Here is a 26,732-nt window from a genome sequence, read left to right on the forward strand (position 1 = left end):
AGTTTTTCAGATTATTTTCCATTATAGCTTATTACAAGATACTGAATATAGTTCCCTATGCTATACAGTAGGACCTTGTTGTTTATCTGTCTTATATAAAGTAGTGTGTATCTGTTAATCCCAAACTCCTAGTTTATCCCTCCCCCACTTTCCCCTTTGGTAACCATAGGTTTGTTTTCTATGTCTGTGAGTCTGTTTCTGTTTTGTAAATAAGTTCATTTGTACCATTTTTTTAGAATCTACGTGTAAGTGATATCATATGGTATTTGCCTTTCTCTCTCTGACTGACTTCTCTTAGTATGATAATCTCTAGGTCCATCCATGTTTCTGTAAATGGCAATATTTCATTCTTTTTTATGGTTGAGTAATATTCCATGGTATATGTATATACCACATCTTCTTTATCCATTCATCTGTCGATGGACACTTAGGTTGCTTCCATGTCTTAAAACTGCCTTGTTTTTTCAGGCAAGGAAATGAGGCTCCGAGAGGGGAGGTGACTTGTCCCGGGTCACACAGTGTCCAGTGGTTGCTCTGGAATTGACACCTAGGCCTATGGGGTGCTGAGCCTATGTGGTAACCACCAGGCTGCACTGGCATGGGGGGTCTAGCTGTAGTTTTAAATAAATACCCTGGACCAAGGGACCCCAGCCTCAGTAAGGATAGGACCCTTTCTGATGTCAAAATGTTGATCACAGCTTTTCCTGGGAGCATCCATTGCTGGAGAAATTCGCAGTGGCCTGGAGCACCCACGAGTTTGGTGATAAAGGAACATATATGCCATTCATCACAGGAGCATCTCAGACATGTTGCAAACAGATGTGGTAGTGCCTCCTCATTCTGTGGCCCTCCTGGGCCTTCCCAGGACAGAAGCCACTGCCCAGCACTTCCCCTTCCTAAAGAGCTGCATACCCTCCAAAGTGCCCTTTGGGGTGTTGGGGTTTTTGTTTGTTTGTTTGTTTTTTAATTTATTTATTTATTTATTTATTTATTTATGGCTGTGTTGGGTCTTCACTTCTGTGCGAGGGCTTTCTCTAGTTGCGGCAAGTGGGGGCCGCTCTTCATCGCGGTGCGCGGGCCTCTCATCATCGCGGCCTTTCTTGTTGTGGAGCACAGGCTCCAGACGCGCAGGCTCAGCAATTGTGGCTCACGGGCCCAGTCGCTCCGCGGCATGTGGGATCCTCCCAGACCAGGCCACCAGGGAAGCCCCGGGGTGTTGGGTTTTGATCGTGGCCACCTGACCAGGCCTCAGATGGGCCTGGGACCATCTCATAAGATGGCCCCTTGAGAGTGACAAGTTATCTAGAGGATTAAGTAACTGATCTAGTTGTGTCAAAAATAAGAGCTAACCAGAGAGGTGCAAAGCTGCTTTTCTTGGGGGTCAGACAGATGGCACATAGAGGTGCCCAAAAATCACAGATGGAAGGGAGGGAGGCAGCTCCCCTAGGGGGGCAAAGTTGGCACCATGATGACGTTGTTGGAGGATGTGAGGAGCCCTTGGGGGAACCACGTGAAGCAGGGGACTGTGGGGGCCAAGGCATATCTCATTCCTGCACACACCCCATAAGGAACGTGCAACTGTTCTCCTTACAAAGAGAAACTGAGGCTCAGAGAGGGGCAGGCCTTGCCCCAGCTAACACGGGCAGAGGGGGCAGAGGGAGGGTTTGAACCCAGCTCTCACTGCCTGCCCCCTCGGGAGACAGGGGTCGGCTCTCTCCACTGGCACACCCTCCGCCCTCTGACTCAGCCCAGGGCCCTCTGCTGCTCTGGTGAGTCTAGGAGAGGTAGTCCCAGGAATCAGGTCAGGGCCAGCATGCCCTTCTTGCTGGAGTGTTTCTAGCAGAGATCCTAGATCTGGACAAGCCACAGCAGGATCCTGTAGGACAGGCCCCCGGTGCACTGCCACGGTGGTAGTGGCTTCACCAGCCTGGGACTGCCTGCTGCCCATCAGTTCTGGCAGAAGGGGGTGGGGGGAGGTCAGAGACTGTCCTGGAGTTTGGGGAGGGTCTGGGTGCCCTCTGATAAGAACATAAACACACACTCCGGTCACAGACACATACATCACACACATGCACAAAGGCATCACACATTTCACATGCCCCTATCACACCTGCACACATATGTATCACACACACATACCATACTTTCATACACTTTGGTAGGATTCACAGCCCTCTCCCCAGAAGCTCATCCATGTACCCCAGATGAAGTAACTCCACTGTAAGCCAGTCCTTTCCTTGTCACTGATGGGGAAACCCAGGCCCAGAGCAACTGATGTCTGCACTCTTCCTTAATTGTGCTAAAGAGCTGACACCCCCTCTGAAGTCAGGAGACCTGGATTTGAATCCTAGCTCTTCCAACCACTGATGCGGTGCTTTAGGCAGATGACATCTCCTCTCTGCCTCAGTTTCTCCATCTGTAAAATGGTGATAAGAGTGGACACTGACTTTATGGGGTCAGCCCAGGTCTTCTCCTAGGGGGACTACGAGTGCCTGGGCCTCCTTTTTTCTCTCTGTAAAATGGGGATAATTGTGCCCACCTCACCCAGAGTGGTTTGAAGATTAAACCGAGAGAGGATGTGAGGCGGCGGTGAGGTGCCCTGCACACAGTGGCGCTCACTGCTCAGGAAGCCTTTGTTGCATGGATGGACAGTCCCTCGTGGCTCGGGAACTGGAACCCTCAAAAATGTTGAGAGGGGATGACGCCCCCGCATCATTAGCCCAGGCTTGTTGGGTTTGGGTCCTGGCTGCGTCTGAGACCGTGGCCCAGGCTCAGCTCCCCACTTTGCAACACGTGGGAGGGCACCTCGAAACTGGCACCGCGCCCCCAAAAGGGCCACGCGGCGCAGGGCGCCAGGCTCAGGTGGGCACCTGGCGGCCTTCCTGGCGGGGGTGTCCGGCCCCCCAGGGCTCCTTCCGGGTTGGCAGCGGCGGCGCAAGGGGCGGGGGGCCGCGCGGAGGGGCCGGGCGAGGCCGGGAACGCGCGCCCCCGCCCCGCGCCCGCCTCCCGCCCGCCCTCCCTCCCGCCGCTGCGCTGGGAACCGGGATCCGCGCGTCCTGGGCGGCTGGCTGCGCGGGCGGGGACGCCAGGCTGGGGGCGACGGCGAGGGGCCGCGCGCGGAGGGCGCCGGGCGCAACATGGGCGGCCCGCGGGCCTGGGCGCTGCTTTGCTTCGGGCTCCTGCTCCCGGGAGGCAGCGCCGCGTGGAGCGTTGGGGGAGCCCCGTTCTCTGCACGCAGGTAAGGGCTGCCCCCACCCCCCGCACCACCTCTGTGCCCTGCCAGCCCGGGGTTGGGGACAGGGACTCCAGGCACCGCCCCCCCCCAAACTCCGTGCAAGCCCGGGATTGGGAAAGGGACCCGGTTCTCCACCTCATTGCCAGCCCGGGTTGGGGCAGGAACCCTGGGCCTCCCCGCTATCTGGCAGAAGCTCCAGGCCCTGCGGGGGTACCCTACTTCACGTATACGGAGCCGGCAGTCCCCCGACAGCCTTCTCCACCCCCCACCACTTCACCTCCAGAGCCCCAGGGGGTGGTTTCCCCCGAGGGAGGAAACCACCAAGACTTCCCCCACCCTCTCCCTAGGGCCCCCTTCCTGCACATAGGAGAAGCCCAGGACACCCTCTAGCTGACACTTGGGGGACCCTCCCCGCTTTACTGTGCTCCTGGCTTTTTTTTAGTATCCCAGCTATTTATTTTCCTCAAAGGAAGAAGACTGGGGTGGAGTTTCACAGACCGAGGGTCAGTGTCGGCCCCCAGGGACCTGGCATTTTGGACTGCACTGGGAGCAAGTGCTCTGTCTTCCTGCTGCTCTCTCAGGAGCAGGGAGAATTCTGTCTGGTGGTGTTTATGGAGCATCTCCCAGTACCAGTGAGGGGGGCCCTTTATGGGCAGTGTTCAAGGATTGAATGAGGTAGGGAACTCTTGTCCCCATTTAGCAGATGAGCAAATTGAGGCCCCAGACGATTAACATAATCTTCTAGGCTCATTGACCATTAATAGCAGAGCTGGGATTCAAATCTGTGTCTTTCTGGCCTTGGTGACACTGTTTGAACCTACCCAGGCCCCTCTCCTGACTGTAGCCCCTGCCCCTGCCCCTGCCCCTGCTGGGGTCCCCTCTCGAGGGCCAGCCGCCACTGTTGTCTGAGGCAGACAATACGGAGTAGCCAGGCCTCTCCAGGCCTTTTCATCCCATTCAAAGGCCTGCCCGGCCCCCACCCCCTACGGGCTCAATTCTTTAATTCTTTTCAGAAATTCCCTTTTCCCAGTGGTCAGGGGCCAGCGTGCCCCCACTGGGCTAGCAAGAGCAGGTGACATGGGCAGGGCTGGAGGGCAGAGGTGACCGTGGCATCAGAGGCCAGAGGAGCAGTTGTCTTGAGACAGGGACTGACGGCTGGCAGATGTCACAGCCACCACCATGCATGCTGACCTGGGCTGGCATTTCACCTGTACCTATCCCCTCCAGAATCTTCCCGACTGCCATGGGAGGCACACATTTTTATGGTCCTCATTTCATAGAGGAGGAAGGTGAGGCTCAGAGAGGGGACATGACCTGCCTAGGGCAAGGATGTGAACCCCCAGGGTCCCCAGTGTCAATCTCAGGATGATGGTTGAGAAGGCATAAGTCCTGGACTGCCCTTCAGCCAGTCCACTGCCTCGCAGCCTGGACTCCTTGGCCCCCCAGGACTTGCTATGTGGGAGCAGAATGGTGTCTGTGGGCAGGTATCTGGTGGTCACTGAGGACTGTCACCCCATCTGATCATAGAAGGCTCACAGTGGCCTGAGCATCACAAAAGCTCTGTAGGCAATGCTGTTGCTCCCATTTTACAGATAAGAAAACCAAGGCCTAGAGAGGGAAAGGCACCTCAATCTAAGTCAGTCAGTTTCCAGATCCAGTGTACTTTTCACCCCAGCAGCTCTCCTGGAGGAGAGCGAGCTTTTGTCAGCTTGGGGAGCTGAAAAAGGTTTGCAGGTCGTGGTTAGGAATTAGGGGCTCTGGCCTCAGATAGAGCAGGGTTTTGTTCCTGGCTCTGTCACCCACTCAGTGTGTGACCTCAGGCAGGTCTCTTCAGGGCCCCAGGTCTCAGTTCCCCTCTCAGTTTCCTCACTGTTCCCCTCTTCCCTCCCCTCGTCCCCTGCACACAGGCCTGTTCTGAGGACAGTCCCCCATGGGAGGAACCAGTGCAGGACCTGATGTACAGTGGTTCCTGCTCTGACCAACATTAAGTGAGGGGAGGGACCCCTAGCCAGAGGAGTCTGTGGTTCTTGGCTGCCAGGACCTCCCCTTGTGGCCCCATCCCAGCATCATTGGAGACGGCGTGAGGATGTTGCTCCCCATCAGCCCTCCCTCCACCCCTATCCCGGTGCCCCAGGCGCCCCTTGGCAGCCGAGAGACCAGAGGGAGAAAAGAGGCTTTGTGCCTGGGGAGGGGGAGGCCCGGGAAGGCATCCAAGGGGCCGCCCCCAGGCCCAAGAATGTGGCAAGACTTTGAGACCCCCAGAACCAGGGTGCCCGGGGCTGTGCAGAACTGCCTTGGCTCGCCCTTGCCCCTATCTGCCCCCCCAGTCCCTGCTGGGGGTGCTTCCTGCCCCTCTGAGGGCCCTTCCAGCCTTTAATGACCCATCTCAGTGTCTCAACGCTGTGGCTGTAGAGTTGAAGCCGTCACCGGTGTCCTGGTCCAGGCTTCTTCCCCTGCAGTACTGGCTTTTTTTGGGCAAATCCAAGAATCAAGGAGAGTGGAGAATTTTCTTCCCCACCCCCTCCCTTGGGAGCTCAGATCCCAGCGCTATACCCACAGGGGTGACCTGGGTAGGTGACTTCTCTTGGAGCCTCAGTTTCCACTTGGTAGAATGCAGAGCCTGGCAATCCCTATCCCAAAGTCAAGGGGGAGGACCTTGTGAGGAAGGTACAGTGCTGGTGTCCCTCAGGGAAGCCCCTGGACCACAGCCGCCTGGTGTGGGCCCTATGTCACGGTCCAGGAACAAGAACTACCAAAAGCCGTCAGCGCTGCGTGAAGGGCTTTGCCTGAAACCTCCCTTGCTGGAGGAGAGTCTGCTGTCCCCATTTGCAGATGGACAAAGTGAGGCCCCGAGTGGGTCAGGGCTTTGTCCAAGGTCACCAACTTAGGAAGCAGCAGAGCCAGTGTGTGGGGTTCGCCTCCGGTGTGGGGTTCTGGCTCTGTTCACCCCACCCCCACCCTGTGGGTCTTCTTTCTTTCCTCTCCTTTTCATAGCGTCCCTTGGCCCCCAGCCCGCTTGGCTGCCTCCTGCAATTAGCCCCTATCACTGTTCCGGATCACAGCCCTGGGCCCCGTGGAGACAAAGTCCCCTGAGCTCCTCGTGGCAGGGGGTGGAGGGCAGATGCGGGGGGGCCCTCGTGGGGGTGGCCAGTGCCAGGCCGAGCTGGTCTGGCCTGTTTTCTCTTCTCCCGGCAGCCTCTGGAGGCCCAGGAGGTGCTGAGTGGGCAGAAGTGGCAGGCCCAGGAGAGAGGTGCTGCCTCCTCCCAGCCCCTGCCATTGTCCCATCCCACAGGAGGTAACCCAGTGTCATCGGGTTCCTGGGTGGCTTATCACCAACCACGCCCCAGAAAAGAAGGTCCCAAGGGCAGCAGGATGGGGGCGGGGCCTCCAAGGACTGCGCCCATCTCTGGGAACCTGGGTCCTGGCTCCTCTGCCCAGGGCCACTGTCTGTTCTCAGTCATTCAGTCATTCAGCAAACCTCCCTGAGCGCCCCCGGGCTGAGCCCCATACTGGCTTGGTCCCCGCCAACGCCCTCCCACAGCACCATCGGGGGAGGAAAAAGCTCAGGGCTGCTGTGAGTGGCTGAAGGGGGGCCCTGCAGGTGCCCAACTGTGCCCAAAGCCTCAGGACTGAGACCCAGAGGATGAATAGGAGTTTGCTAGAGCAGGGAGAGGGCTTTCCAGGCAGAGGGTATCTCCTATGCAAAGATCTGAGGTGGGGAGAAGACGTGCATGGGAGGGAGGGCAGGAAGGAGAAAGAGCAGCAGCGCAAGTGTGCAGGACCCAGCGGTCAGGGCTTGCAGGGTGACGGGCAGCATGGTGGGCTGTGGACTTCAGGCCAGCAGCGCCCCTGGAAAGTGGACGGAGGGGTGGGCGGGTGGCGGAGCCAGGCTAGGACCCTGCGGAGGAGCTCGGGCTTATCCTGGCAGCAGTGGGACTGGGTCTTCAAGGCCAGGGAGGGGCAGCACGTAATTACTGGTGACCCCCCAGGTGGAGGGCACGAGGGGCTGACCTTGAACCCCACCTGGCCAGAGTGTCGCCTCCTGTCTAAAGTGTCTGCTAGCCGGCCATCAGCTCCGTGTCTCCTAAGCAGGGGATTCAAGCAAACTCCAGCTGGTGGGAAATAAACCAGGGAACCAGGCAGCAACTCACATGGGGGAGATTTTAAGTAAGGAAGAAGAAGAAAAAAATTGTTTTCTCTAGCTTCCCCGTGGTCAAAAGAATTGCTAGGGCAATTGTGGGCAGTCACAGGCCTGCCTCCCCCAGTCCAGTCCAGGGGCTGGGCATTGGGGGGGGGGGTGTGCACACATGTGTGTGAGGGTGCACAGCCCTGTGTCTGCAGGTGTGGGCCCGAGTGCAAGTTGGACAGTCATTTCTGTGGTTATGTGTCCTGCCAGATTGACCTTGGTCTGATTGCGTGCTGTAGTGTGTGTGTGTGCACGCACGCTTATGTGGGTCTGTGTGTGCACATGGACATGTGTGTCTGGAAGTTGTGTATGTGGGTGTGTCTGTGTGCTTTCATGTCTGCATATGTGTGTGCATACTGATGTGTGTGCATGTGTGTGAGTCTGTACACTGGCATGGAGTCTTCAGTCCATGCCCAGGGCCCTCCTCCTGTGTCCCATGCTCTGGCCGTCCTCTGCCCAGGTTGCTCCCTCCCTCCCTCCTTCCTCCACTCACAGAGCCCCTGGGCTAGGCTGCGGGACATCACACAGGCTCAGGGAGCCCCTGAATCCCCCTGAACTTGTACCCCAAGTTTTATGCATTTTTGGGGGGAGGAGCGACAGCTCACATCAGTCTCCAAAGGGGCTTATGCCCCCCCCCAAACAAGATCCCAGCGGGTTTTAAACCACAGCTCTGGGGACCCAAAGGCTCTAACGGGTGGGGGGGCCTTTCTTTTTTTAACATCTTTATTGGAGTATAATTGCTTTACAATGGTGTGTTAGTTCCTGCTTTATAACAAAGTGAATCAGCTATACCTATACATATATCCCCATATCTCTTCCCTCTTGCGTCTCCCTCCCACCCTCCGTATCCCACCCCTCTAGGTGGTCACAAAGTACCAAGCTGATCTCCCTGTGCTATGTGGCTGTTTCCCACTAGCTATCTATTTTACATTTGGTAGTGTATATATGGCCATGCCACTCTCTCACTTCGTCCCAGCTTACCTTTCCCACTCCCCGTGTCCTCAAGTCCATTCTCTACGTCTGCATCTTTATTCCTGTCCTGCCCCTAGGTTCTTCAGAACCTTTTTTTTTTTTTAAAATATGGAATGCTTCACGAATTTGCGTGCCATCCTTGCGCAGGGGCCATGCTAATCTTCTCTGTATCGTTCCAATTTTAGTATATGTGCTGCCGAAGTGAGCACTGGGGGGCCTTTTTGAAATGCATCTTTTTAAACATAAAATCCCCACTTGCTCATTAGGAGAAACATTTCCAGCCTGTGGTTAAGAGCACAAGCCCTGGGGTTAGAAGAAGCTGAGTTCCAACCGTGACAGTGTCGCTCATCGTGGGTGCCTGGGGCACATCCCAGACCCCAGAGCCTCAGTCTTCCCATCTGTAAAGTGGCACTTATAATTAGGTGTGTGGAAGGCCCTGGGCACAACTCCTGGCATGGTAAACGGAGGCTGCTGTGAGCACAGGGTCCTGAGTGGATGGAGCTCATCTAGGCATGTGATTTTTCCTCACTTAATACACACATAGGGAATTCCCTGGCGTCCAGCGGTTAGGACTCCGTGCTTTCACGCCAAGGGCCGGGGTTCGATCCCTGGTTGGGGAACTAAGGTCCCACGAGCCGCATAGCGTGACCAAATAAAATTTTAAAAAAATAATAATACACACATAGCTTTATATGTACATACATTTACAGTCTTTTGGCTTTCTCTGCTTTTCATGTATTAATGGAAATGTCATTCTCTTGGTCCACACATACTTTTTCCCCCTTAACCAGGCACATGGAGACCTTGAACTCTGTCACAGCACCTGGTTCTCTGTGTCTAGGGGTCCCACTCAGGCTGTTCCAGTTTTGCGCCATTCCTGACAGTGCTGTAACAAGCGCCTGGCACCTCTGCTGTGGGTTCCCTGGCCGAGGGCTCTTTTGAGCTCCTGCCCCATCACTGGGCTGATCGGAGCCACCCTTCTCTGGCTTTCCCACCTCCGTGCGGTCGGCCAGGGTGTTTCCTCCTCCTGGACTGATTTCAGCGTGACACAGAACGGTGAAGGGACTTCCGCAGAGTCCCATAGCGAGTTTGTCAACTGGTCCCCGCCAAAGACTTTCTCCTTCAGGTGGGCTGGGTGGGGGTGGGGCTGCAGCTGCAGGGCTGGGTTTCCGAGGTGGCAGGCACCTCCGTGATGGCTGGGACATTCCAGGTGCTCACCGGCCCTCAGCCCTGCACGGGGTCACGGGCCTGCGTTTTTTTGCTGGTGCTGGGAAAGGAGTGACCGTTTCAGGTGACCCTTCTCAGCTTGAGCCCCCACCCCACCAGACTTTCCTTTGTGGCCTGGAGCCCAGGGTCAGCAGGTTCCCAGGCTGAGGCCTTCACAGAGCCACAGACCGTGGCTCAGGAGGTGGGGAGGAGACGGGAGCTGATGGGGCCTCTGGGATGGAGGTGGGGGCCAGGCTGAGCCGTCCACATTCCTGGGTTCAAATCCAGATCTGCCATGCACCAGCTCTTTAACATGAACAATTGTCTTCCCCTCCCTGAGCCTCAGTTTACCCCTCTGTTAAATGGGGGGGGGGTTCCTGGTTCACTGTGGGAAGATGATGTAAATACCTTTAGCATACAGTAGGTGCTCAGTATGTGCAGTGCAAGATGATTATTCGTTGGCATTTGAAAAAGTCAGTCCTCCATGCTTGGGATATTGATTGTGCATCCCAGCTCTCACACAGAGGGGACCTGAGGATAAGTGAGACAGAGCCTCTTTCTCACATGCCTCAGGGAGGGAGAGGACAGACATGAATCGAATCACCAGCTTGATTCAGCATGACAGGGATACAGAGCGCTTAGAATCCCAGGCAGGGAACCATCGCTTCTACTCAGATGGGGGTGGAGGTGGAAGAGAACAAGGGAAGAGGTGACAGCACAGCGGGGCTTCGAAGGTAGGAGGTGTCAGGAAGAGAATTGGGGGAAGGGTGCTCCAGGCATCAGGTCCAGCATGAGCAAAGGCCTGGAGGTGAGGGATCCACAGCAGGAGTGGGAGCAGGAAACTTGGAGGGCTGAGGGTAGGGCTAGGCAAGGGACACCGCCAGGTTTCCATTGTCTGACCCTCCCTCTGGGGAGAGAGTGAGGGGAAAGACACTCACTCACTGCCCTTGTCCAGGTGGGAGGTGGGAGGCAGTGGTGGCCTGGACGGGTCAGGGTTGGAAAGGAGATGCTGAGGAGGAAGAGCCCCGGTGAAGATGCCCTGCTCCCGTCTGGCCCCCTGCAGCTCGTTCCCCAAGACCTCCGAGAGCCCCCAGCACAGCTGTCCCCTCCAGGGTTCTGGAATTCACTGCTCAGCCACTTCAGCCCAGAGACTCCCACCAGGGCCCGAAGAACTCAGAGAGCTTAGGGGTCTCCCTGCCTGGAGACTCGGGGCTCCCAGAGAGAACATGGGCTGCGCGTGGCACCTGAGCTTCCTCTCTGCTGGTCTGTTTCAGGAACTGGTGCTCATACGTGGTGACCCGCACCATCTCGTGCCACGTGCAGAATGGCACCTACCTGCAGCGCGTGCTGCAGAATTGCCCCTGGCCCATGAGCTGCCCTGGGAACAGGTGAGCGAGACCGCGTGGAGCAGGAGCTGCTGGGGTTCCCGCTGTGGGCACGGCCTGGTCGAAGGGCTGGTGCTGGGGCTGGGACCCAGTGCAGGAGATGCCTGGGACCCCAAGGGTGGGCGGACAAAGGGAGCATTGTCCATTCCCAGTGCCTCCCCTTGACTCTTGGGCCTTCCTTGGGGGAGGGATTCCAGCATTCACCTGCATGCCTTCGCTAGGTGAGCGTTCAACACTGGGGACAGTCTAGCCCAGCTCGCAGGGGCTTCCTGTCCAGTTGGTTTCTAGATCCCCCCGGCTGGGGGCTGGGGAGGGAATGGAAGGGCTGAGTCCCAGAATGCATGAGGAAAGAGGCTCCAGAGGGACCTGGCGGTGGCAGAGGACCCTGGAGGCTCTGGGTTTGTCCCCATGGATGGTGGGAGGGGTGGCGGAAGGCCCATCTGAACCGGGCCACCTGGGCGCTCTTTCAGCTACAGAACCGTGGTGAGACCCACATACAAGGTGATGTACAAGACGGTGACAGCCCGCGAGTGGAGGTGCTGCCCTGGGCGCTCGGGGTCGAGCTGTGAGGAAGGTAGGACTGCCCCAGGCGCAGACCAGGTGCCTCCCCTCAGGTGTGTGGGAGGGAGCTGTAAACCATCGCTGAGTCGGTAGGTGCTCAAGGGCGCAGCGCCACACTTACTGGGGCTGCTGCACAGAGCTGCCGGCCAAACGCAGCTGGGCCACAGTGGGTGTCTGCTGTCCCACGGGTGTTGACCACCTGCCTCTTGGGACACTGTCAGGACCCCTGGAGGAATTTCATACATGCTGAGTAGCTCACGTCTTAGGTCACACATCCCAAGCCTTTCCTCCAAACTTGGGGACATTTCCATGGGAGGTGGTAACGGTGCAGGTAAGCAAAGCACCACTTAGTGCAGTGTGTCAGCAAGGTTGGGATGGCTACACCCAGTCTGCAGGTGAGGAAACCAAGGCTGTGTGATGGGCACACAGGGGCGTGTGATGGGCACACAGCTCCTAAGTGGCAGGATTCGAACCCAGGTCTGCCTGGCTTCCCCCAGGCCCTCAGGGATGGGAGGACTCAGCTGGGCACCCTGTGTGCGGAGTGTGTCCCAGGCAGAGGCCCCCCTCTCACCCCCCACCTTCTCTGCGTGCAGCTCGGTGGTTTGGGGCCAAGCACCCAGCAGGGGCGCAGAGGAGGCAGCCCGCCCCTCCCCTGACCACACAGCTACCGGCAGCACCGTCTCCTCGAGGGCGCCTACCTCTGCTGAGGGGTCCAGGCTGCATCCACCCTCACTGCCTGGTTGAACCCAGTGTGCTCCGAAGAATGTCCAGAAAGAGGATAGACTGGCCTAGAGCCAGCCTGAGAACCAGGCCCGTAGGCCCCTCAATAGAAAGAGGCATTCGGGGCCCCCAAGTAGCACTTTAATGTGACTATCGGTCGAAAGATGCATTCTGATTCCAGAAACACCGACGTGTGAAACACAGCCTCCGAATCAAGGGAAGGTGATGCTTATAGCGCCATTCATAGGTGTTTCTTGAGAGATTTACACACTTCACCTCCCTGGGACCCCACAGCAGCCCCAGTTCACAGATGGGGCAACGGAGGCCCAAAGAGGTGAAGTCATACGGGGTGGGGGCAGACTCCCCATGGAGTGGGGCAAGGAGGGAGCCTGGTGGTTTTCATGTGGGGTGGGAGAGCCCCCAACACAGCGGGGGAGGAGCAGGGTGGCCAGAGGGAGGGGGGAGCTGCCTGACGTCCAGCAGGGGTCCGGTACAGAGAGGCAGCCCTTTTTACAGATGGAGAAACTGAGGCTCAGAGAGGTGAGGGGATTGACCTGCGGTCACTCAGTATGTGAGAGCTGGGACTGGGACCAGCCTGACCAAGCATCCATGTGTCAGTGCCTCCAGGCCTTGAGGCTGGATGGCAGGGAAGGAAACTGGCTGAGACTCTCACCAAGGCAGATGTGGGAGGCTGGGAGGAGCAGACAGGAAGGGAAGGGAGAGGGCCAGGAACAGCGCCCTCCCCTACATGCTGGGAGGAAGAGGGGGAGGCAGAAGGGCCCCAGGGGCAGGAGGGGAGCCAGCCAGGAGGGACTGTTGCCAAGGAGGCCACAGAGGAGCTGGTGGTAAGGAGGGGGCGAATCCCCAGGGTGCGGGGGCCCCCTGGGTGCAGAGCGCTTGCCCATACATAGGCCACTCTGTCCCTGGCTCTCCTCCCAAGGGCAAACCTTCCCAGGTCTGTGGGGCCATCGTGGAGCAGGTGGCGGCAGCGCCTATGCCCTTGAGTGCAGCAGCTGGAGGCTGTGCATCCACGACCAAGCCAAGGGCTGGGGCTCTGCCGCGGGGGTGAGGTGGGGGTGCGAGACAAGGACTGGGGCCGGGCCAACCCTGACGTCTCCCTCGGCAGGGCCTTGGGGTTCCAGCCTGGGGATGGGCCAGCTCTGTCACACACCAGCTGTGTGGCCTTGGGCCGGGTACTCCCCGTGCACCGTGCGAGTCGTTGTGCAGGGGTATCGGGCCGGGGGTGGGGGAGGCTGCAGTTCACACGGCACTTGTCTCGTGCCCACTCAGAGGGAGGGGCACCTTCTCTAAAGGGCACCAAGCTGCCTTGTGCTCTTGCAACACCTGGGGCTCTCCTGCCCTGGGCCTCAGTGTCCTCACCTGTGAAATGGGCAGGATCATACCCATACTCAGTATGTGAGAGCTGGGACTGGGACCAGCCTGACCAAGCGTCCATCTGTCAGTGCCTCCAGGCCTTGGGGCTGGATGGCAGGGAGGAGACTGGCCCAGGCTCTCACCTGGCTGCCTGCTACCACCAGAAACAACAGGCAAGGAATGGCCAAGGCCAGAATGCATCACGTGGGCTGGTCCTGATCCCCTGAGTGGCCTGGGCTGTTGGGCTCTGCTGAGGGTAGGGCTGTAGTGATCACCCTGCCTCTGGGGGCTCCCCGCAGACTGATCTCTCACCCAACAACCCCATTGTCCAGATGATGAAAGTGAGGCTCAGAGAGGGTACAGGTCTCACACAAGGTCACACAGCAAGTAAGCATCATGGCTGGGATTCTCCCAAGGGCTCTGACCTGAGGTCTGCAATGTCGCCCTGCCTCAGACCCTCCTGCAGTCATAATGATGTAGACTTTATGACTGCCACTGTCATAAAGGGGGAGGAAAGCTGCCACTGTCCTCTGTGCTGGGCACCATGATTTGTATTCACCTGCATCGTGCCATCATGTCACGGTACAGAAGGTCCAATTGTGGAAACTGAGGCTGGGAGAGAGGAGTGCCTTGCTCTGGATCACAGCTGGATTCAAAGCCCTTCAGTCTGACCAGAGCCGAGGTCTTTCCTGTGCAGCAGCGCTGGCCAAGGACTTCGTGGGGCACGTGTTCAGACAGCTGGGACTGACGGAAGCCAGCCTCTGCCCCAGCTCCTCCCAGATAGAAAGATAGAGGAGAGGGGGCTCCCTCACCTTCCCCTCCCCATGGGCTCCCCCAGAGCCGGGCAGCCTCCACTTTCCCCCTCACTGTCCCCGTCTGTCCGTCACACCTGTCCCTTCCCCATCCGTGGACCCCCACAGCCCTTGTCTTCTGCGGTGGGGAACAGCAAGGGAAGAAGTTTGCCCAGGATCACACAGTAAAAAAGCTTAAAAGCAGACGGAGATTCCAGCCCAGTACTTCCTGGGCCCCTCGGCCTCTCCACTGTCCAGGGCTGGACCCTTCCCAAACACGGCTCTTGTGCTCTAACCAAATGCCAGGTGCAGTGCCAAGCCTGTGCCTTACTCTGCGGATTCAGAATTCTGCAGGTTAAATGCTGTTGGAATTTGCCCATATCTGCCACCCGTCTACTCCACTCCTGTCTGGGAGGCTCAGTGGCCCCCACCTCCGACTCCCACCAGTGTATCCTCCACCCCCAGCCGGGAGGCTCCCCCTCTGCCCTCCCAGCTGCCCCAGCGAGGTGCTCCAGCCTCGCCCTCCCTCCATTTTGCCTGGGGCCCACTATGGCCTTCTCTCCCACCCCAGAGCCTGGGCAGTGGCTGTCCTCTCTGCCTGTAACCTTCTTGGCGCTCCCGCCTGGCTCCGAGGATCCCCACCCTTTCATCACTAATCCTGTCTCTCTGGTCCCTGGAACGGGTCTGGCGTTAAGTGGGTGCACGGGAAATGAGTGGAAACCTCATTTTACCCGCAGAGGGACCAGGACAGACACAGACCAGGGCTTCCCAGAGGGCTGCTGGAGAGTTCTTGGAGCTCCCAGCTCCAGCCCTGACCCCAAACCCTGGCTCAGGCCAACAGTAGCAAATATTTACATTTGCAAAGTAAATTCCCGGGAGGGGAGCTGGGCTGGGGCAGGGGAGTCTACGCTCATGTGGTCTGTGGTCACTGGACCCAGCAGACCTGGGGGGAGGGTTATGAAGGAATAAGCCCCTCGGAGAGAAAGTCAGAACTGGAGCCCAGGGACACTGCCAACGTCTCATACCCCCGTTCCCGGCTGAGGGTGGGATTTAAACACCATGCTCTGCTCCCCTCTTCTGCCCTGGTCCTGCTGTGTGGACGGGCAGCCTCTCCTCTCTGGGCCTCAGTGTTCTCATGAGGATCTGTTGAGAAGGAACATGAGACACTGGGCAGAGGGAAGGGCGGCTGCTTAGGGGGGCACAGGGCTAGAAACTGCAGATGGCACTGGCCTTGTGGAGGTCAAGATGGAGTGATGAGAGCTTGTTGGTGGGGGGCTTTGGTGGGTTCCCTGGTCTGTCCAGGAAGGCTTTCTGGAGGAGGTGACATGGGAGCAGTGGCTGTGGGGATGAGGAGGCAGCACGCGTGCGTATGTGTGTGTGTGTATAGGGCTGGCCGGGACCTCCCAGATGGTGGGAAGTGGCCCACAGTCAGGGTCCCGGAGTGGAGCCAGGGTTTGTGGTCCTGGGACTAGCCGGGAGCCCCTTGGAGGGCGAGGTTGGGGCTGGGGAGGGACCCTTCAGGGTGGACCACCAGGCTGGGGTGAGGGGGGCTCTCAGCCCACTGGGGCCCGCTCCAGGGGCCCTGGCTCAACACCAGTGGGAGGGATGTGACTTTTTTTTTTTAATTTTATTTATTTATTTATTTATTTATTTATTTATTTATTTATTTATGGCTGTGTTGGGTCTTCGTTTCTGTGCGAGGGCTTTCTCCAGTTGCGGCAAGCGGGGGCCACTCTTCATCGCGGTGCGCGGGCCTCTCACTATCGCGGCCTCTCTTATTGCGGAGCACAGGCTCCAGACGCGCGGGCTCAGTAATTGTGGCTCACGGGCCTAGTCGCTCCGCGGCATGTGGGATCTTCCCAGACCAGGGCTCGAACCCGTGTCCCCTGCATTGGCAGGCAGACTCTCAACCACTGCGCCACCAGGGAAGCCCCGGGATGTGACATTTTTATCCTACAGGAGACCTTCCCCAGCCCTAGGCTTTTTACGTACTGGAATCTTGTGTGGTATAGGGCCATTTACAACATGGTTCATCCCTTAAAGTATTTCTGTCCGTTTATTAGAATTTGGGGGGAGCTTGGGGGGCCATTTTTTGTGAATCTTGAATCCAGAGCCAATATTTTCTGGTCTTTCTGACAGTTTTTGTTATTTAAACTTTCTTTCTTTTTTTTTTTTTTAATTTTAACTCACAGTTTCTTTTGAGCCAGTTATGTCTGCACTGCTGGTCAGACCATGCTTTCATTAGTTTTTCTAGTTCTCTCTGGCTGGCTCCCAGTGAAATGTCCCAAAGCAAGTGGGTTGAAAAAGAATTTCCAACCATATGTTCACAGATTAAAAACTCGGGGACACCCTGGCGTGACATTCGAACCCTTATGTTCATTTTCAAGACAGTCATGTCTGCCGTCCACATTATTTTGCCTTTTATTTTGTTTGCTTGCTTTAAATTCATTTTCAGCCAGTGATTCATGCATTCCTCAACAAGAGGTTTAGTGAAGCCCTGAGGCCCTACTGCGCGCCAGGCACTTTCCCCAGCCACTCACAAGACGGACAAGGTCCCTGCCTGGTGGAGTTCACGTTCCAGCCAAGGAGGGCGGAAGATCAGACCGGGGAACTGGCAAGCAGATAACATGTTAGAGGGTGGAAAGTGCCATGGAAAAAATGGAAGACGATAGCAGGGTGGTGGGGAGGATGGGCAGGGCGGACACTCTGCCCAACTTCATCCCAGAGAAAGCTCAAAGTTCCATGGGGTTGGAGGGACGGCCTCTTCTTTTGGTCGACTTCCTGGAAGCAGTCATCCAGTGGCCTTTTACATCTTCACCTGGGAGCAAAGGGGATGAGGAGGGCTTACCGAGGCCGTTCTTCTCAGGAACCAGGATTCTTGACGGGCACCGCGCCTCCCTGCCTCTGCCCAGGGGAACCTGGGGGACTTGCAGTGCCAGGTGGCCCAGGAGAGAGGACAACGGGCCCTGGAGTTAGACTAACCTGGGTTCCAGTCCAGGCTCCAGCCTTCAGCTGGGTGACCAGTCTCTTTCCCTCTCTGCGTTGTTTCCCCCCAAAGGGAAATATTCATATTCACTCATCCATTTATCTGAGCACGGGGTGGGGGGGCAGAAGAGTGGTAATACCAAGCTACTCTGTGCCCCAGTTTCCCCATCTGGGGTTAAAGCAGAGGGGTTACTAGCACCCACTCACAGGGCTTCGTGAGGCCAGTGAGTTAAGACTGTTTATGAGAAGTGCTTAGAATGTGCCGGGCCCAGCATAAGTGCTGCACAAGCATTGGCTGTTATTATTATTACCTACCTTGTAGGATCGAGCTGGGCTTAGCACCGGGCATGGCTCATGGTGGCATTACCACCCCCCACTGCTGTTGTTCTGCCCACAGAGCCCCCAACCTCTGCCCCAGTCGTGGGCTGCCAACCCCCTTCCTCTATCCCAGGTGAGATTTACCCCCTGTGAGAGTACAAGTCGCAGGCCCCCAGGGAGGGCATGCTGGGGATGCGGGCCCAGCCTGGGCGAAGGTCCCGTGGTGGGACCCGGAAAGGGTCTGGCAGCAACCCTGCTGGGGGTTGGCCAGAGGGACCCGTCTGGTTTGAATTCCCGGCGCCTCTCACTCCCTGCACCAACCCACAGCCTGGCTCTGAGCTGCCAGGCCCATGCCTTATTTGGGTCTTGTCTCCCCCCAGGCGACACTTTGCGGCCTTAAAAGGCAGGCCCGGGCTGTGGGGGGGGGCAGTTGCCACTGCTGGCTTCAGAGTCCCTCCAGCTGCGCCCCCCGCCCCTGGCTTGGCCAGCCCAACCCTCCAGCTATGGAGAGGACCAGGTCCCCAAAGCCAGACCAGCCAGGATTGCCTGCTCCTCACAGGGGTGGCGGCAGGGGTGGCCTCCTGGAACAGGCCCCCGTGCCCTCCCAGGCAGCCAGCCTCCCTCTGGTTTTCATTTAAAACCAGAGCTGGATCCACTTCGGTGTCTTCTTACCAAGTGGGGCAGGGAGAGGGTGGATGGTGACGTTGCTGTGTTTATTGAGCACCTACTGCATACCAGGCCCTGTGTGTGCTCAGTGAGCCCTTTGCATGCATGGCCATCCTCAGGCCTCACACCAGCCCAGGAGGTGTAGAGACCTTATGATCTCATTTTACAGATGGGAAAATCAGCAGGTCCAGGGAGGACAAGTCACACAGGTCAGCAAGTAGCAGGGCTGGGACCTGACCTTGCATCTGTTGACTCTAAGCTCTTAACCCATGCAGCTTGCTGGGGTTGTTGGAGAAGCCCCCAGCCTCACCCGTGGCCCCCACCCATTGCCAGCCCCTCTCCCCAGCCCCGTCAGGTTGATAGCCTTGTCCCAGCTCAGCCCAGTTCATGCTGTGTGACCCAGGTAAACTGCCCCACCTCTCTGGGCCTGTCTCCCTTTGCACTAAGGGGAGTAGGGATCCCTCTGTGGCCGCAGTGGCAGGTGGGGGGGGAGGGGGACAGAACAAAATGTCACAGCCAGCAGGGCTCTCACCCTCACTGTCCGTCAGTTGTAGGCTCCTCTGGCTTCGTGGAGCCCGGGTGGTCGGGCAACGCCATGTGGCGGATGGCACTTCGGCCCACAGCCCTGTCAGGTGGGTCCTGGGGCAGCTGCTTGGGGTCCCCCTGGGCTAGGGGAGGCTGGAGGGGCTGGTGGTGACTGTCCTAAAAGCCAGCTGGGCCCAGCAGTGGAGGGTCAGGGATAGCACCCTGCGCTTGTCCACCGCAGGCTAGAAAGAAAACTGGAAGGTGGAGGAAGGGCCCCCCAAGGAGAGTCTGACCTGGGCCCAGGCACCTGAGACCCAGGACCCCCAGAGTCTTGCAGACACGGGTCCAAGCCCCCAGTTTCCTTTTTTTATTGAAACGACACTTTTCTGAGTGTCTGTAGGATGCAGGGCACTGTGCCAGGAGCTTTCCATAATCAACTTGTTTAAACCTCACCCCAGGAAGGCATCATTGTCGCCACTTTAAAGAGGAGGAGGCTGAGGGTCAGAGAGGGGACATACCCTGCCTGGGGCCCCGCAGCCAAGAAGGGACAGCGCTGGGCCTCGACCCAGGGTTTTTGCCGGTTACACACTCACTCCACCCTTGCTCTGAGCTCAGCCTTCCCAGGTGTGAACGGGGTGACACTTGTCCTAACACACAGGATCATGGTGAGGACCGGAGAGGTGAGCTTGTATCGTGCTCGGCGGCTGCCCGGCACTGTTATGAATAACGTTGGGGTATCAGTGAGGAGGCCAGGGAGCTGGATGGTGGTTCTGGAAGAAGGGTCAGAGAGTGGCACCTAAGGCCATCCCAGTCTGGACTGTAATGTGTCGGTCCCCAAAGCTTCAAGCCGAGGCCAGCCCCGCCCATGTGGGATGCAGTCGTTTTGGATGAGGAGTCAGATCCCTGGTCCTGCTCTGAGAGAAACAGTCCCCTTGGAGGCTCTGGAGCCAAAGGACACCCACAGGGCATGGCTCACCCTGGACAGGCTGTGACTCTTTAGCCCCTTCCCTGTGATGGGCTATCTCATGGGTTGGGGTCATCAGGTATCTGTCCCCTCCCTCCATCCTGCCCCCAGGGGCTGAGGGGCTCCAAGGGGAACCTGGGAGCCCTGGCCCAGCCTGCTTCCTCCCTGCAGGTTGTCTCAACTGCAGCAAAGTGTCGGAGCTGACGGAGAGGCTGAAGGTTCTAGAGGCCAAGGTGGGTGACCAGCTTCCGGGGCAGGCAGGCACCACCCTCCCATCCAGCTTTCTCAGCCTCCCTTCCAGTGCCCACCCCGGGAAGCCTGCTCACAGTCAGACAGCCTGGCCTGCTCTCCTTCCAGGAGATCCATGAGGTTCTCCTATCCCCATCCCACCCAGAGACTCCTAGACACCCCCCCAGAGCTCGTGGCTGGGTCCCCTCATTGCCCCGTCACCTTCATCCTTTATCCCACCCACCCATAATGCTATCTTCCCAGTTCCAGAAAGCAAAAACATCTATTGCATGTCTCAAATTATCTCAAGATAAAAAGTTTTTAACCATTAAAAAGTAAGACATTCTAAATTTAGAAACATGAAAAACTCAGCACCATGAAAAACCTACCAGAAAACCATTGGCCTCCGTCGCCTGTGCCTCCAGAGAGAGTGATTGCCAACATTTAAGCATCTTTTCTTCCAGATTTTTTAAACACACATAGAGGCATTTACATTAATCTGCATATCCATTCCCTCCTCTGGGAATTTATCTTAGGAAGATTAGTTGCGAAGATGTTCATCCAAGTGTTAATTAAGAGGGAAATTTGAAAACCAAACAACAGAAGGGGTGGTTGTGTAATGAGCAAGTGTGGCTCAGTGGGATACTGGACAGCCATTAACAATGCCTCCATTTTCCAACACGAAAAGATGCTCCTGATCTATCTATCAAGTGGAAAAACCAAGCTTCTAAACAGCATGGGTTAAAACCCCCGTTATGAGGTGTGAGCACCCCAGGAACCCCACCCTGCTCCCCAAGCTCCCTCCCAGGGGAAGCCGGCATGAGGGGCAGCTCAGCTCAGATCTGGGGGCTGGGTCTCAGTTCCGGGTCAGCTTCTCTCTGGGCAGGTCTACACGGCCCCCACTTTCTGGTCTGCGGGCATTCTGGCCTCTCTTAATCCTCAGTAAGTGGCTCACGGGACACCGCTGACCCTTCAGGCTCTCCCCTCCACTGCGTCCAAAAGTGGTTTTGTACACACCTCAGCACCTCTGTTTCATGCCAGACCCTCCCAAATTTCCCTTCAAATTTAGTAAAAATCCTTGCAGCCTGTGGTGCTTTAACAGACCAAGAGAAGTTTCATATTATGTATGCATATAAATGTATATAAATATACTTATTAACATTCAGGTAAGCATAGGAAAAAACCGCACGGCCCAGCAAACACGAGGACAGTCTCAGAACTCAAAGTGGGTGACTGTGATGGTGTGTGATGACTTTTCTACAATGAATGTGATGAACTGTGCATTTTGAAAACCATAGTCACTTCTGATGAAGTTCTGGGCCCCTGTGAGTCCGGGTCTCCACTCCAGGCTGGGTTCCGCCAGCCACGTGGCCTCCTGCCCCCAACACCAGGGCCCCGAGCTGGCCTGACCCTGGCAAGACCCTGGTACCCACCCCATCCCTATTGTCCTCTTCCTCCATAGGTGGCGGTGCTGACTGTCACCGAGCAGGCAGTGCCCCCGACCCCAGCTGCCCCCGAGGACCCCGCCCCGCTCTGGGGTTCCCCAGCTGCCCAGGGCAGCCCCGGGGATGGAGGCCTCCAAGGTGAGTGGGTCAGTGGGGAACACGCTCCCGTGTGGCGATGAGTTGGTTCCAGCCCCCTCCCTGCTGCTGACTCCCAGCTTGACCCCCTTGTGGGCCTCAGTCTTCCTAGTTTTCCCTTGGGCCTGAGGGGATGGTCTCCAGGGGCCCCTGAGCACTGGAGTCCTGGGAGGCCCAGCAGCTGGTGGAGCAGGGGTAGGAACTCTAGACACCACTGACCCCTGCCTACCCCTCCACCCCAGGGCTACCAGGAACCAGAGAAAACGTGAGGGCCCCTCTGCTCCCCCGAGATGGTAGGTGCTGGCGGGGCGGGCAGGGCCGGGGGCAGGCCAAGCGCAAGGCCGGAGCTGCGGAGCTGATGAACTTTCTCCCCCAGATCGAGTTGGTGCCCGGGGGCTTCCTGGGCCCTCTGGCCCCAAGGGAGACCCTGGCAGCCGGGGCCCAATGGGGATGAGAGGCCCGCCAGGTGAGTGCCCACAACACCGGCCCTTCCAGCTCCCCTGGCCAGCCCCGCTCAGGTGAGCCCAGGCTGGGGCCTTCCTTACCAGACCCTGCCCTCCTGGAGCTCCCAGACCATGGAGGCTAGTGGGGGGTAGGCCTAGTCAGGGGAGAAATAGCAGTGCCCACCCCATGTGACCAGGGTTCTTATGGGGGACGTTGCAGCTAAGGGAGCCCTAAGGAAGGAAGCCCAGACCCAGCCTGGATGGAGTGGGGGACGGGGAGGGCTTCCCAGTGGGAGCTACACCTTAGGTGAGGCCTCAGAATGACCTGAAGTGCACACCAGGCAGCGCCAGGGGAGGATTGATAGAGGGAGCAGCTCGTGCAAAAGCCTAGAAGAGAGAGGAGAGAACATTCTGGAAATCAGCGTCTGCTAGGCACCTGTTGTGTACCAAGTGTCCACTGTCCTGAAGCCCCAGGGGAGGGCTGTGTTCATCCCCCTCATAGGCGGCCAGGGAGTCTGGCCTGTGGCCTCTGGAGCCGTCTCGTACCCGCTGCCCCTGGCTGCCTCCTCCCTCCCCCTTGCAGCCACCCTGGGCCTCCCTGCCTCTTGCATACCCACCAAACCCCCTGGTTCCATTGCAGGTCCGCAGGGCCCCCCAGGGAGCCCTGGCCAGGCTGGAGCTGTGGGCACCCCTGGAGAGAGGGGACCTCCAGGCCCCCCAGGGCCTCCTGGCCCCCCAGCCCCACTTGGGCCACACTACACCCGGATCTCCCAGCATGGTGAGTCCCTTGGGGTCACAGCAGGTCCAGGTGGTGGTGGGGTGAGGCTGGCATGACCATCTGCCAGGCACCTTCTGTATACCAGGCTTGCCCTTGGGCCATAAGTCACCTGATCCTCCAATGGGCGCTGTTGTCACTGATGAGGAAAACTGAGGGCCAGAGAGGGGAGATCACACAGCCAGGGCACAGGGGGGCCGGCTTCAGATCCACGAGGCCTCCAGAGCCTGTGCTGGGAACCACCAGCATCAGGCCCTCCCACCAAGCCTTGGAGTTGGCCGGGATCCAGCCCTCAGAGCACTGGGAAGCTTAAGGCCTAGCAGCAGGACGTGAGCCCTGAACTCCCAAGGCCACAGCCCTGCCTCTGTGCTCAGAGAGGCCCTGCCCCCTCCACCCAGCTGGGCCCTGACACGCATCCTTCACCTTCTCCGAAGCCTGACTTGCACGCGCGCTGCCAGGGGTCAGCGCTTGGAGTGCCAGGTTCAACCCCATCTGCATCATACCTTTGGTGCGTGACCAGGCACCATTCATTCATTCTCCCTCTCCAAGGGACTTCCCTGGCGGTTCAGTGGTTAAGACTCTGCCCTTCTAATGCAGGGGGCACAGGTTCGATCCCTGCTCAGGGAACCAAGATCCCACGTGTGGTGGGGCGTTGCCAAAAAAAAACCAACAACAACAAAACATTCTCCGTCTCAGAGCCTCAGTTTCCTTATCTGTATGACACCCATGCACAGAAGCTTGGCACAAAGTAAGTGTCAAAAATGGTAACTTTTATTATTATTCCCATTAGGCATGTGACAGTACAGGCTCAGCAGGGTAGACATTTGCTGTATGTCACTGGCTAGACTCTGGCAGTGTCTCCCTGCTTCTGGTCCTGCATGGCCAACAGTCTCCTGACTCCCCACCCTTGGAGTGGGTGCCTGGTGGCCCCAGCCATGCTGCAGGCTGTCCCACAGGGCAGTCAAAGCTGGCTTGGCAGAAGTGACAGGTTAAAACTGACTGCCCCACTCTGCCCCGCCCAGCCCAGCCCTGCTCACTCATCTTTCCTCCCCCAGGGGACCCATTTCTGTCCAACACCTTCACTGAGACCAGCAGCCACTGGCCCCAGGGACCGGCTGGGCCCCCAGGCCCCCCAGGACCCATGGGTAAGTTGAGTCCAGGTCTAGGGTAAGAGGCAGGGTTGAGGGATGGCAGAGAGACTAGGGCTGGCTATCAGGAGGGAGCTGATGGTGGACTTCCTGGCATAGTACTGTTTCGGACCTGAGGACATCACGTCTTATTCCAGGTCCTCCTGGACCTCCTGGTCCCATGGGCATCCCTGGGAATCCTGGACATATAGTGAGTATTTCTCCATATACTCCCACTCTTCTGTCCGTCCATCCACCCCCCCACACCCAACCCATCCATCCACTCACCTATCCACCCACCCACCCACTCAACCACCCATCCATCCATCATCCATTCATCCATCCTTTCATTCATTCCATTAAAGCATTTATGGAGCACTTAATGTGCAAAATACTTTCCATAAATCTTCTTATTCAGTCCATGTAACAAGAAGCAAGTATTGTTATCACCTAAGGCCAAGAAAGGTGGAGATTCTTGCCGTAGGGCTGTGGCCAGCACATGGCAGCTTCCAGATCAATGCAGGGACTGTCTGACTCCAGGGCCATCGCTCTGAACACTGAGCTGTATGAACTTCCTGTTGTGTGCCAGGCATTGGGTGTGTGGTGAAGGGCCCAGAGGCCGAGGCCAAGCTGGGGTGCCCTTCCCTACCCCTCTGACCCCTAAGTCCCTGCCCACTCTACCCTGCCCCAGCACAAGGCTGAGGCCCTGTCTTGTTGCTCAGGGACCCCCAGGCCCCACTGGACCCAAAGGAATCTCCGGCCACCCAGGAGAGAAGGGCGAGAGAGTGAGTATTGAGGTGGCCCTGGGTGGAGGATTCTGGGGAGTCCTGGGCACCCTGGGTCAGACCCTCTGACAGCGCACTCCATTCTTCTCCTCCCTCCTACAGGGACTGCGTGGGGAGCCCGGCCCCCAGGGCTCCATGGGGCGGCAGGTAAGTGATGCTGCCCACCCTGCAGCACCCCCTCCAGGATCCCACAGGCCCAGACCCCTGCCATGGCTCCATCTCCTATGGCCAGAGCCCCTGACCCTCCCTGTCTGGTCCAGAGCAAGCGCCATCTCCTTTCTCACCCCCTGTCTCAGGGTCCCATCAGCCTCTTAGGATCAGGCTGCCTCCATCTCCCTCGCTCTGGCTCTGTGTCTCTGTACCTGTTTCCCTTTCTCTATCTTCCCTCTGTGTCTCCATCTCTCTGACTCTTTGTATTTCCCTCTTTCTCCATCTCTCCAACTATGACTGTAGATTTGTCTGTTTCTCGCTCTAGTTTGGTCAGTTTTTGCTTCATGTATTTTGAAGCTTTGTTATTAGGTGCATACACATTCAAGATTTTAATGTCTTCTTGGTCCTTTTATCTTTATGAAATGAATATCTTTCTCTCTGGGAATACTTCTTGTCTTGAATTCTATTTTGTTTGATATTAAAATAGCCACACCAGCTTTCTTATGCTTGGTGATGGCGTGGTATATATTTTCCAATCCTTTTACTTTCAACCTGTTTGTCTTTCTATTTAAAGTGCATCTTGGGCTTCCCTGGTGGTGCAGTGGTTAAGAATCCACCTGCCAATACAGGGGACATGGGTTCGAGCCCTGGTCAGGGAACTGGGATCCTGCATGCTGCGTGGTGCGGCCAAAAAAAGAAAAAAGACATACTTGAGTCTTGCTTTTTTTTTTAAAACAGTCTAACTATTGAGTTCATTTACTTTTTTTTTTTTTTTGGCCACACTGCCCAGCTTGCAGGATCTTAGCTCCCCAACAAGGGATTGAACCCGTGCCCTTGGCAGTGAAAACACAGAGTCCTAACCACTGGACCACCAGGGAATTCCCCATTTACATTTATTTATTTATTTGGTTGCACTGGGTCTTAGTTGCAGCAGGCAGGCTCCTTAGTTGCAGCTCACGGGCTCCTTAGTTGCAGTTCGTGGTCTCCTTAGTTGTAGCATGTGAACTCTTAGTTGCAGCATGCATGTGGGATCTAGTTCCCTGAGCAGGGATCGAACCCAGGCCCCCTGCATTGGGAGCATGGAGTCTTAACCACTGTGCCACCAGGGAAGTCCCTCCATTTACATTTAGTGATGTATATTATTATTGATATGGTTCTGTTTAAGTCAAGTATCTGGCTATTTGTGTTCTGTTTACCCCAAGCTCTCCTTTATTTCTTTTTTTTCCCTTCTTTTCCTGCCTTCTTTTTTTTTAATTTTATTTATTTATTTATTTATTTATGGCTGTGTTGGGTCTTTGTTTCTGTGCGAGGGCTTTCTCCAGTTGGGGCAAGTGGGGGCCACTCTTCATCGCGGTGCGCGGGCCTCTCACTATCGCGGCCTCTCTTGTTGCGGAGCACAGGCTCCAGACGCGCAGGCTCAGCAACTGTGGCTCACGGGCCTAGTTTGCTCCACGGCATGTGGGATCTTCACGGACCAGGGCTCGAACCCGTGTCCCCTGCATTGGCAGGCAGACTCTCAACCACTGCGCCACCAGGGAAGCCCCTTCTTTTTTTTTTAATTTTAGATTTTAAAAAAAATTTTATTGGAGTATAGTTGATTTACAATGTTGTGTTTCAGGTATACAGCAAAGTGAATCGGTTATACATATACAAATACCTGCTCTTTTTCAGAGTCTTCTCCCGTATAGGTCATTACAGAGTATTGAGTAGAGTTCCCTGTGCTATACAGTAGGTCCTTATTAGTTATCTATTTTAT

General features: G+C 57.0%; 1 protein-coding gene and 1 non-coding gene across 8 annotated transcripts in view; one reads left to right on the plus strand and one right to left on the minus strand.

Annotated features, from left to right (window-relative positions):
- The first annotated feature begins 3,079 nt into the window (after positions 1-3,079).
- The window catches only part of EMID1 (EMI domain containing 1), a 40,652-nt gene continuing 16,999 nt past the window's right edge, over positions 3,080-26,732 (plus strand). For 4 of the 7 annotated variants that reach the window (XM_057526801.1, XM_007170749.3, XM_057526806.1 and 1 more), the window contains exons 1-13: positions 3,080-3,238; positions 10,874-10,987; positions 11,455-11,558; positions 18,948-19,031; positions 20,060-20,121; positions 21,579-21,699; positions 21,939-21,989; positions 22,073-22,162; positions 22,780-22,917; positions 23,970-24,059; positions 24,200-24,252; positions 24,764-24,826; positions 24,929-24,973. In XM_057526801.1, the coding sequence (XP_057382784.1) occupies positions 3,138-3,238; positions 10,874-10,987; positions 11,455-11,558; positions 18,948-19,031; positions 20,060-20,121; positions 21,579-21,699; positions 21,939-21,989; positions 22,073-22,162; positions 22,780-22,917; positions 23,970-24,059; positions 24,200-24,252; positions 24,764-24,826; positions 24,929-24,973 (1,116 nt within the window). In that variant the 5' untranslated portion in view covers positions 3,080-3,137. The remainder of the gene's footprint in view (positions 3,239-10,873; positions 10,988-11,454; positions 11,559-18,947; positions 19,032-20,059; positions 20,122-21,578; positions 21,700-21,938; positions 21,990-22,072; positions 22,163-22,779; positions 22,918-23,969; positions 24,060-24,199; positions 24,253-24,763; positions 24,827-24,928; positions 24,974-26,732) is intronic. The other 3 variants (XM_057526802.1, XM_057526807.1, XM_057526805.1) reach the window with 2 other exon arrangements.
- LOC114236381 (U6 spliceosomal RNA) lies at positions 8,496-8,602 on the minus strand. The gene has a single exon (XR_003622360.2). It is a non-coding gene; the product is annotated as a U6 spliceosomal RNA (small nuclear RNA).

This window comes from Balaenoptera acutorostrata, chromosome 13 (assembly GCF_949987535.1).
Source record: "Balaenoptera acutorostrata chromosome 13, mBalAcu1.1, whole genome shotgun sequence".
Classification (NCBI taxonomy): Eukaryota; Metazoa; Chordata; class Mammalia; order Artiodactyla; family Balaenopteridae; genus Balaenoptera; species Balaenoptera acutorostrata.